The 12,175-nt window shown below is 41.0% G+C and overlaps 1 protein-coding gene across 3 annotated transcripts in view; it reads left to right on the top strand.

Annotated features, from left to right (window-relative positions):
- Positions 1-2,190: 2,190 nt before the first annotated feature.
- The window catches only part of LOC133413895 (astrotactin-2), a 291,345-nt gene continuing 281,360 nt past the window's right edge, over positions 2,191-12,175 (top strand). For all 3 annotated transcript variants that reach the window (XM_061698810.1, XM_061698809.1, XM_061698808.1), the window contains exon 1: positions 2,191-2,629. In XM_061698810.1, the coding sequence (XP_061554794.1) occupies positions 2,236-2,629 (394 nt within the window). In that variant the 5' untranslated portion in view covers positions 2,191-2,235. The remainder of the gene's footprint in view (positions 2,630-12,175) is intronic.

The raw sequence follows: 12,175 nt of genomic DNA, 5'->3' as shown, positions 1-12,175 counted from the left end.
CTTCAAATAACTTTTGGCTCTTGTTAGAACCGACAATAGAACTGTCCGCTTCATCTTGGGACACATTTAAATGATTTAAATTAATAGTAATTATTATTAACTAAATTAACACTTAACTGTACTGTTTATTTCTTCTGTACATATTAAAGGCTTTTAAACCACAGATACTCACAAAAAGTCCTATATTAGCTTTCAGATATTCAGCTTTCGAGTGAAATTCAAGGTTGAACCTAAATTGCACAAATCCTCTATAGGTGAACTTAGTTTGACCTTCTTTAACCTGTTCAATGCGCATTTCCAACTGTTCAATGTTTCAGTACTTTTTGTACAACTTTCTACTCTTTAACTAGAGCTGAAGAGCGAAATTCATAACAAATGTTTGAGCAATGACTGGACCAGTACATTTCCTGGTTCAATCAGTATTGTGATTGAAACAGTCCTCTTCATCAAGTTGTTCACATTTAGACATCATGAGACCTAGATGAAATCTTACAATTGATCAGCCGCACCTCGCTATTGTGAGGCTTCATACAGGATGTTTTGAGAAGGAAGTGGCTAACAGAGATAGAGAAAGACTGAGAAAGACAAAGAAAGGCATAGAAGTAAGTGGATGATCTCTGAGATTTTCATGGATCAATCACCTGTTGTGAATTTTGCCATTCGACTCCTAATCCGCTGCACACCGACTGACAAAGGAATAATAATAATAATAATTTAAGAAATTTAAAATACACGGGACATCACACAATCAGGCACATCAGGCAATTGACTCTTGCACCTATTATATATCAGCATGCTTCAAGGCAAAAACTGCAATATTTTATTTATTCATTTTTTTTAATTTAACCACAAACATAGCATGAATTTAAAGGAAGAAGCGGTTTGCCTTGACCGCTGTAGCTATAAGAATACAAAGAAAGGAAAGAAGCGAGAAATAAATGAAGAGTGTTGATATTTCAGAGGCCCTCCAACGCTTCAATTTTTCCATCTACATGCACATATGAAATTATAAATGTAGATAAGTAGTCTTGTAAAAAAAACAAAAAAAAAGTTTTTTTTAAAACTGTCCCGTTCAGCTGCATGGCCCTGCAGAATGGTGTATCTGTATGGAACAGTTTTGCTGTGCAACGGGGGAGTTTGAAATACTCCCTCTGCTTAATTTTTAAATGTTTTTAATTAATCTGATGTTTATTGAAAATGCAGCTGGACAGAAAAGGGTTTCAGGGGACAGACAGGGGAGACAGTGGACAAGGGGACTAGGGGCGAGAAACACAGCAGAACAATAGTGAGACAGTCTAGATATTTAAACACAAGTAACATTACAACAGTTATTTGTAGATTGAAGGGTTGGAGGGGGACACACCCGGTGAGGACATGCAATACCTTCCCCAGATAACCAGATAAGAGAGGACAGAAAAGGGTATGACAGGATGTGGGAAAATGAGCAAGACAGCACGACTGTCGAGTGGTGCAGTGAGCTTTAAAAAAAAAAAATTGGGGGGATTGTGTCTAAACACCTCTAAGAACCTGTGAATTGATATGTTAGTATAACCTGTGTTGTTGTGGGTGATACCAGCACAAGTAATTATAGTCTATAGTGTTTCTATCGAATTTATTAGTGAATGAACACCAGATCACATGCAATTGTTAGTCAACTGGTGTATGGAGTTGCTGAGCCGGTGCAAAACATGTAACATCGAACACTTGCACATGTGCATTTAAATGTTCAGATTTCAAATTAAGTTCACCTGCAAAGGTTAGAGTGCAATTTAGGTCCATCCTGACATTTCACCGGGAAAGCCAAATATCCCAAACTGTTTATGAGTACTGTAGTGTAAATTGAAAGAGCAGAAATGTGGCATACTGTTTTCTAACTTTGCAAGTTCAGCATTATGAGTTCAGATTTGTACTTTTCTTATACAGTATTTTCTATGCAGAGTTCATTTGCTTTTACTGTATATTTTGAAATACTATTCAGAGTTGATTACGTTTCAAATGATGGATGACTGCTGAATTGCGGGAGCCGGATGACGCCCCAGCCACCCCAAAATCGCCCCCCCCACCTCTCCGAGCTCACCTGTGCTGCCGCCTCCTGGACGGCCGCGCATCGCCTTGTGCAAAACGAGCGTGTGGCTGGCTGGCGGGCTGGCTGCTTCCTCTCATAAGTGCGCGGCCACTCGACGAGGAGCTTTCAAAGCGGCAGAAGCGCGCACAAGGAGCGGGGGGGGGGGACAAATGGCGAGCACCGCGCCGCTGCTGCTGCTCCTCCGCGTGCTTCTCGCGCCGACCACCGCTGGCGCCGCCGACGAGGGGACCGGCGGCGAGGGACACGCCGCGGGGACTCCGTGCGAGCTCAAGAGCGTGACCGTCTCCACGCTGCCCGTGCTCCGGGAAAACGAGTTCAGCTTCACCGGCGTGGGAGCCTCCGGGAGCTCGGTCGGAGGAGGAGAAGGAGGTGGAGGGGGCGCCGCCGCCGGAGCAGGTGGCACCGCTGGAGGAGGACCGGCAGGAGGAGGAGGAGGAGGAGGTGGGGAATCACGGCTCCTGTTATTCGTCAGGACGGATCTACCTGGACGGATTTCCGTCATGGATGATCTCGACAACACGGCTCTGCCTTACTTCGCACTCGGTAAGAACCGCCAGAACCCCTCTGGTAGTGACTTTCTGCCCCTCCCCCCCCCAACACAACACAACACAACACACAACACAGCACAACACGTGATGATGGTGATGGTGATGATGGTGATGGTGATGATGGTGGTCCTGCTGGTGGTCCCGGAAGCACTTATTGAGTTAACATTCGCATAAATGAAGCATCGACAGTTGACATTTAAACACACAATTATGATTCATCTCACACTCAAGTACCACAAGTAAAACGTTGTAAGAACAATGTTACAATGTCACAATGTTGCGAGAAAAAAAAAAAAAAACATATTACGAAGAAAAAAACGTAATCTTACAACATTACATTTGTATTTGTTTTACTCTGAGTCACAAGGTTACAAGAACAAAGTTGTAATTTTACAATATTAAAGACTGACAGGCAAATTATTTTACCATGGTGTACATGGGAAGAGAAATGGATTAGGGGTTATTTTAAAGGAAGCGGTAGCTAAGAATGTCTTGGAGGTGAAAAGAGGATCAAATCGAGTGATGAGGTTGAAACTTGAAATGGAGGGTGTTACGTATATTGTGGCGGTGGCACGATGCCGACTGTATAGCACATCTGCCTCACAGTTCAAATCTCGGCCTTGCCTGTGTGGAGTTTGCATGTTCTCCCCGTGCCTGCGTGGGTTTTCTCCGGTTACTCCGCTTTCCTCCCACATCCCAAAAACATGCATGGTAGGTTAATTGAAGACTCTGAATTGCCCGTAGGTGTGAGTGTGAATGGTTGTTTGTTTATATGTGCCCTGTAATTGGCTGGCGACCAGTTCAGGGTGTAACACCGCCTCTCGCCCGAAGACAGCTGGGATAGGCTCCAGCACGTCCGTGACCCTTGTGAGGAGAAGCGGTACGAACAATGAATGAATGAATAAAGACCAACAGCCACTGTCTCCCTCTCCACACTTGCGATATATTAATACCGCAGACAATAACACAAAAACATTTCTTTTCAAACTGCTTCTGCTTTGGATTTTTTTCCCCCTTGGAATAACATAAATGAATCATATCATATTAAAAAAAAATTTTTTTTACCCAGAATTAAGTGATTATTTTCATACTGTTATGACTTTATTTTCATAAAATCTCTGATTTGTATCACAAATTGCAATTTCATCCTCATTGTGTCATACATTTTTCTTCATGATATGAAACTTTTGTCTCGTAAAACTCTTCTTACAACTTTATTCTTGTAATATAATATTTTCCGTAATATTGACTTAATTGTCATATAATTATTATTTTTGACAGCAACATTATGACTATTGTTGTAATATTTTGAGTTTTTTCTAGTAATTTTAAAATGTATTCTTATAATTTTATAAGAATAAAATAGCATTACAACATTATTCTCATGAATTCTACTTTTTTTTCATCATAATATTTCTTCATAATAATCATTCTTTGTAAATCACAAGTTTATTCTCATATCACTAATTCAACTATATTCTTGAAATGTCATGACTTTATTCTCATATTATTATTGAATGTTTCCGTTCAGTGTTGCCTTAATTACTCTTTTGATTCTAGGACAATACAAGTTTTGCTGTTCCCTCTGCTTTATATCCAATGAAAAGTGATTTACCTCAATGCATAAGTATTTAGTTACAATCTTGTTTTGCTCCTCAGTGCTGCTGTCCACATGTTGTAGCTGGAATACGATTACATTTCATGCACACCCTCGCCCTCTCCGCACCCCAATCAAGGGATGCAATTTGGTCCTGCAAATATGCATGAAATTGATATTTGACTCGCTCTCTCTCACACACACACACACACACACACACACACACAGGAGGATAGTGGCTAATGTTACTTCCACTCAATAAGATGCTTAGCTAGAGTTTGCATCACTTTCAAGAGAATACACACATAGAGATTAGGCAACAAATATAAACAGCACCCCACTGCTAGTTTGACACGTCGTGGTAATATTCCACTTTTAAAAAGATCTTGGGTGTAAATATTCACTTGGTTGATCGTAATAGCGGTGGGAAAGAGCTCTGCTATTTAATAACAGCTTTGCTGGAAAGGGATGGGAGTCTTTATTCTTTACCTGCACCGAGGAGGTAATGTTTTTAATAATGTTTGTTTGTTAGTGAGCAGAATAATGCAAATGGTAGCACAAAAATGTTGTTGATAAGAAGTAATGGAAATACAGTTAGTCTGTTCCAAAGTGAAATTACTGTTGTTGCTAACTGTACGGGAAATGTTTTGTGTACCATTTTGACATTCGTTATTGTCATACATGTTTGTTGCACACCACACAGAGAACCAGATTACACACAAAAAATGCATGCAAGGAGAGGTACCAGAGTGCAAAGGGCACAAACAGTGTTGCTCCTCTTTGGTTCGGGCTGAGGTTGGTGCCTTGCTCAAGAGCACCTCAACAGTCGTCAGCAATTTGACTACCACTACTCCAACAACTAGTTGCTACTTTACATTTGCGTGCAGCAGTACTCCAACTGTGACCCTCTGGTTTCAAAGCCCTAGTCCTTAGAGCTACTGCCACAACATTTTTTTGCAGTGAAAAATTCATCTCGGTGCTAACTCAATGTTTTTAACTTTGGTTAGTGTTATTTTAGTTTTAATTGTGTGATTTCAACACCAACAAATGTGACTTATCTCACCACTTTAGCAGACTGATTAAATTGTGGCTACTGTGAGAAAGCCATGTCCTTAAAATGACTTTTTTTTTTTTTTTTTTTTAAAGACTATATTTAGCCCGCTGTGTTATTTTAATCCCTTCCCTTGGTCTTAATTTCCCTTCAGATCTGCAGCAGGGAGTCTAAAAGGCTGGCAGGACGGCGAAGGGCTGCGAGCACTAAGCTAGCTCGTCCACCGCCGAGAAAAAGGAGCTTCTCTGTGCTCTCAGGCACCCGGCTAGCAAATTTACAGCTCGAGTCGGTCTGTTACATTAGCTTAGCACCCGTTCATTCATCAGTGGCTAAATACTGACAAATAGTGGTACCTCAAAGGTCTTAAAACATGAATTGTTGTTCTCAATTTGTATTCTGTTTAATAAGAAGGAGCAAGGATGTAGACTGCTACCTTAGCTTGGCATCCATGGTTAAATACTGAAAGAAAAAAAAAATAATCGTGCCTCGAGTGTCAAACATCTTAAAACTTAAAAAGTTGTCATGCATTTGAGTCCTGGTTGACAATAAGCACCGAGTGAAGATGTAGACTCCTGCAATATGTTACCTTAGAATCCGTCTCCCCATCCTTCAATGGCGAAGAACAGTGGTACCTCTAAAATTGAGAGTCATAAAACTTATATTGTCATGTATTCAAGTTGTATTATGATGTCAGGTACGTTCGGAAATTCAACCTGATGTACGTTCGGAAATTCAACCTGATGCGCTCACTGCGCTCTGAGGGTGCAGTGTTCCGAAAGGCAGAGCGCGCTCCATTTTCTATGAATTTATGAACGAGCGTGTTGGCCACAGGCAGGGATACGTCAGTGCGTCCTCCATACTGAATGTGTCAGTTCTGCCTGTAAACACCTCGTCCTGCCTGACGCTCCGCCCGCTCTGTCTCTTCGGTGAGAGTTGCGCTCTGAATAACCGAACGGCACACTCCAACAACGCTCTGAGTGTAAACTGTGCGCTTACAGTGAATTTCTGAAAGTACCCTTACCCTGAAGACTGCTAAGTTAGCTTAACATCCAGCCATCAATGACCAAATACTAAAAATAAAGTTGTAACCCTACCTCAAAATTCTTAAAACCTAACTTGTTGTTGGGAATTTGAGTTACATTTGACCAAAAAAGAGCATGGAGTAGAGCTATAGACTACAGTACTATGTTAGTTTAGCAATTAGCATTCATTCATATATCATTCAATGACTAAATACTAAAAATACAATGGTCAAACCTCGAAAAATCTAAATGGTTGTCATGAAATTGTGTTATTTTTAATAAGAAGGAGCAAAGATGTAAACTGCTATCTTAGCTTGGCTTCCATCTGTTCATCCATGGCTGAATACTGAAAAAACAATAGTGCCTGAGGATTGCTTGAAAACCTTAATGCCCATTTGCCCAGTTGAGTCCTGTTTGACAAGGAGGAGCATTGAGTGAACAAGTGCGCTGCTACGTTTATCACCCATCCATCCATCCATCCATCCAGACAGCATCATACTGTAAGTGATTCAAGAAAGAGCACTGGGTGAATCTGTAGACTTCTACGTCAGCTTTTCAGACCATAATGATTGTCAATAGTTGTCTATGTCCATCAATCCATGCATAACCCATGCATCTATGCAGATTGCAATATAATTAATTATACACTGCAAACTGCTACTTAATAATTATGTTGCCTTTGTTATTGTCTTGTAAATTCACTCTTCCTCTTAATGTTGCTAAAATAGTCTTTTTTTTCTTTCTTTTTTTTGTGAGTGACAAGCGATAAACCCTTGGCATAGATCCGCACTCTCCCGTTTGCTTGTGGGGGCGTCAGCAACATTGTAGCAAAAACTATACATCTGATTTTAATTCAAAGCTCGCTAAGTGGGCTACCATTATCCAAGGAAGGAGTCCAAAGAAGGGCGTTTAAAGTCGACGGAAATGTCGATGAGTCTTCAAGAGGATGTGGTATTTTGTTTCAATTTGAGGTTGTTGCTTATTAGCCGAATGCTGTGCAAACCACAAGAGAATACTTGTCTCGCTTCTCTTCCTTCATTGTTGAAGGCACCGTCGAGGTTTAGGGGAAGGAGTGAGGGGTTCGTAAGGGACCACAAGTACTGTTCCTGTTGTGGTCTGCTTGCTCAGCTTTGATTTATGACCACAAGTGTTGGAGAAAATGGATGAGCGGTGTCGAGGAAAGATATTGCCGCCCCACCCACACCATTCTTCTTTCCTTGTTGTCATGCATGTGAGGTACTCAGTCTATTTGGACGGCCGCAGCCAATGGGGCATTTATGCTATTTGGTTGTGTTGATTCATATTTTGCAGCCTTTTTTTCCCCTTTAAGTGCCACATAATTGCGCACAGAGGGAGTAACACGTGATTAAAAACCCGGCTGGCTGTGTGATTTTAACAAAGCTTGCTCTCCAAAATAATGGAGAAGAGCCATGTGAAAGGACGCTGAAGTTTCGTGACGATATGAGATTTGCGGATATGTTAAACTATGACAAAGGCAATATGCTAAACTATCGAGAGGATTCATGCTTGCTTTATGCTTTGCGGTAAAGGTTTTGAACAATGATGTTAAAAGTGATGCGGCAAAGGTAAAACATGAAATTCATGTTGGTGAACTGCACGCTAACAGGTGCGGAAGGAGCGTTAAATAGTTCATAACCAAAAGGAAAAATTTGGACGAAATGATCTGAAGTGCTTGTCAATATTTAGTTTTGCCATCCTGTTATGCGATTTGCACATATGCTAAATTAAGAACGATGCATACACAGATTACAATACTTGTATCAGTGCTGATACTGTACGTCTGTACACGTACTTAGACTAGAAAAGAATCCCCTGATACTAACACACTTATATTATTTTACCAGGTAGAAATATAACTTTCATGTTAGTGGAGTAAGAGCCATGCCAGCCGTGATACTTAAGGTAAAAGCGGATGACAGCACTTTATTAGACAACTGCAAATTATGCTCTGCAAAATGGAGGATCAACTCCACTCGGGCTGCGACGAGGACGCGGCACTGCGAGTTGCAGCGGTAGGCTATCCATCAAATATGAAATTTCTCGAGCCCAGTTGCCGACTCCACGACAAGCCGACCATGCTCCCATCCAGAAGCCGCCGCAGCACGGCACATCGAGTAAAGAGAATTAAGCGAGGGCGTGATAACATATCACTTCAGTTGTCCTGTCACGGTATTATTTTATAACTTTGGTATTCTTAAGAAGCAGTCTCTATTTCTTTCTTTACTCCCTGTATTTTGGAGTTAACACACAGATGTAAGACAACATCCGATGTGTATATCCACCAGACTCTAGATTCTTCTTCGTTTCTTATCCACTGCATGTACTCCTTTTCCATAGTGTCCCTGAGACACCACATAGGTGAAAATCTTAAAAAATTAATCGAGTCCAGAAAAAAACTCTCGTGTCCATTGTATGGAACGATAACCCGCCTAACTCTGCCTCTGATTGGCTAGCACCAAGATAGGACTTGTACTTTTGACTCGCTGTGTGCGGAAGCTCTTTACCAACAGACACATACGTAGGGTGGGTCTTACACCATGCGTCTACAGATGAAGAATGAATAGGCTACATGCATCCCTGCTAATTTTTTTTGCACGTCTCAGACCTGGGACGCACATCAAACAAGATACCTGAGAAGATGTACTTTACGTGAAGTTGTAGGATGTTATTACCTTAGCCAAGTTGTTTGGTAATCATGTAGCTAGAAAACAGGCAAAAGAAATTGATTTTTTTTTTAAATAAAAAGGCCCACAATTGATTACCATGAGCTCACTACACAAAGTCGTTTTTTACTTGCAGATAGTTTTCCCTGTATAGGTTTAAAATCATATTTACTCTAACAAATGTCTCTTTGTCCTTCATTTTTGCTCCTTTGTTCTGGGCTAAAGTCTTTTACAATGTCCCCTTTTACCACATTTTTGTTTTGTGGAATGTCAACTCGCATCTTTCTCGCTCTCTCGTTTCCCTGTCATTGCATCTTTGCAAGCATATAAACACAAACACAAGTTTTACGGGAGATGGGAGATGAAAAGCAGCAGTGAAACAAAACAACTGTGCCTTCACTGGTGAAAATGTGTATTCGGACGCAGCGTAATCTTAGGCCACCAAGCTCCAAATCAAAATTCATAAATTTACTTACATGTACAGTAAACACTCCCTGGTGTGTGTGCATTGAATGCATAATGTGACACTGATTCATCCATTCATCCATTTTCTTTACCGCTAATCCTCACTAGGGTCACGGGCTGCTGGAGCCTATCCCAGCTATCTTCGGGCGGGAGGCGGGGTACACCCTGAACCGGTCACCAGCCAATCCCAGGGCACATAGAAACAAACAACCATTCGCACTCACATTCACACCTCTGGGCGATTTAGAGTCTTCAATCAACCTACCACGCATGTTTTTGCGATGTGGGAGGAAACCGGAGTGCCCGGAGAAAACCCACCCTGGCACGGGGAGAAATGCGAACTCCACACAGGCGGGGCCGGGATTTGAACCCCAGTCCTCAGAACTGTGAGGCAGATGTGCTAACCAGTTGTTCACCGTGCCGGCTGAAACTGATTTATAAGGGAAATTCAGTTGAGTTTCTCTTTTTCCACCTTGGGACCCGCTGATATTTTCCCACTACATAATGTAACCACGAGTGGCAAATAACGTGTAATGTGTCTCTTAACTTTGGAAACGCCTGCAATGCGTTTGGGACGCCTGGAGTTTGGCTGGCGTCAAAGTGGATCCCTTTACTTTCCAGTGTATATTCTTTTTTTTTTTTATTGGTGGCCAATTTGTACTGAGCAGCCAGAATGGAAACATGTATGCCACTTGCCTATACATATAAAACAGAGATAAATTCCCTTTCCTGTTCATCACGTTCCTTCTTTGCCACCACTGATATCCGTCTGGAGTGTGTTTACCGAAATTGCCCAAGTTCCATTTCCTATTCTTTGGTCGTCGTCACAGTTTTACTCCACATTATCCCTCTTTGCCTTAAAAAAGGTGGATGTAATCCTTTAGAACAGGCTCCCCCCAATCACAGGGTCAAAGACAGGTACCTGACTGCATGCCTTTTGGTACTAGGCTGCACAGACTGAAAAATGTATTTTTGATTGATAATATGTAAATATAAAACAATGTACAGTATAGTTATGCTTATTTTGATTATGTGCTATGGGAAAAAAGGATGCTCACATGCTACCAAAAATAAATATTAAAATTAGTCTGATAATACGTCTTGGTATGTATAAAAGGCAACTGAGTCCCTATCTGGACTGCACTAAGAAACTCTGTTTTAGATGCTTACTAAGCTAGTCTCACATAACGTCACGCATGACGACTATTCAAACTGGGCTGATTTTAGAGGCGTATTTTTCCCAAAATTGTACAACCTCAGGGGCTTTCAACTTAAAAGGTCAGAGGATAATCTTGAGAAAGAAAGCGCATCACCTCGCCATTGGTGCAAATCTCCCGAGTCCTCAAGACTAAAGGAATTACCCAAATCACATTGCTATCATAATTAGACACGTGACGAGCGACATGAAAAGGAAAAAAGGGGTAGTCTTTGTTCATGTAAGCCGATCACAATGATGTTTAAGACCCATTAAATTTGATTCCCTCCAGAATTTCCTCTGCACCTTGGAAACGTTCCAGCTTTGGCGCATCTCCGACCCGTCCTCTGATTTAGAATTGTGCAATGACTCACTTTTGCTTTTGTGACAAACATTTTGTTTCCTCCGCTCAGTTGTATTTTCACATTTTTCTGAGTTGCTTTTATCTGCAGAAGGACACATGCGCCATAAGTCTTTTTTGTAGCCTGCCCATTAATCAGTAGAGTAACATTATCCCATTGACAGCCATGGCATTTTCCTTGCTGTGTGCGGTCGGTGAGATACAAAAGAAATCATACATAATGGCTGCTTTGTGCTGATATACCAAGAAGAAATCATTTTTTTTTTTCTTTTTTAAATCAAGGCCATACTGTCCCGCACCTGATGACATTATGCGAAGGATGGATTTCATGTGTTCGATCAGGGGTGTCAAACTCAGATTCACGGTGGGCCGAAATAAAAAACTGTGACAACGTCGATTGCCAAACTCAATATTTAATGAAAAATCACTGTGATGCCCATGTTTCTCTTCTCTGCAGAAATGCAGCGTTTAAGTTTATCATATGACAGCAAACTTAAATTCTGCTTAAACACTGAATCTGGAATAAACAAACTTTAATATTGTAAACACGAGAAATCAAATTTGCGATAAAAGACGTCAGTGGTATTTGTTTGTTGTTTTGTATTTAAATAGATGAACTTTAATTCTTCTGTCTCTCTATCGTCTATGTATCACCAACTACCTTCTTTTTTATGTAAATATTTTTTCAAAGGCCAACAACAAAACAACCCCAAAAAAATAAGAATGTCCAATAAAAAATCCAAACTTCAAACTATTAACAGACCCTGCCTAGGAGTTGATAAAGGGCATTAAAAAAAAAAAAAACATTAATTCAATCATGTTATATTCTTTGCTACAGCCACGTTGCTCCGCACATGACAAACAGGTCTGTCTTTTACTTTAGTGAACAGATAATCTGCTTCCAACCTGTCTTGGAAGTTAACTGTTTTCCATCTTTCGTTTGGCCATTTCTGGGAAGGGGAAGTGTAAAATTTGTTCGAAGAGACTGGTAGCATATTTGCTAACGACTGCAACAGAAAGGGAAAGGGCTCTTGCCCGTCAAGACTGATGGGCCAACACACTACCAAAGCATTCTGGCATTTGTAATATTAGTGGCACATTAGTGGACAAAGGCAGAGCAGATAACTATTTGGTGGAAGCTGAGACAGGACGAGTGTTGTGCATCT

This window comes from Phycodurus eques, chromosome 15 (genome assembly GCF_024500275.1).
Source record: "Phycodurus eques isolate BA_2022a chromosome 15, UOR_Pequ_1.1, whole genome shotgun sequence".
Lineage (NCBI taxonomy): Eukaryota > Metazoa > Chordata > Actinopteri > Syngnathiformes > Syngnathidae > Phycodurus > Phycodurus eques.
The sequence above is the reverse complement of the archived record's forward strand: the minus strand, read 5'-3'. Positions and strand labels throughout refer to the sequence as shown.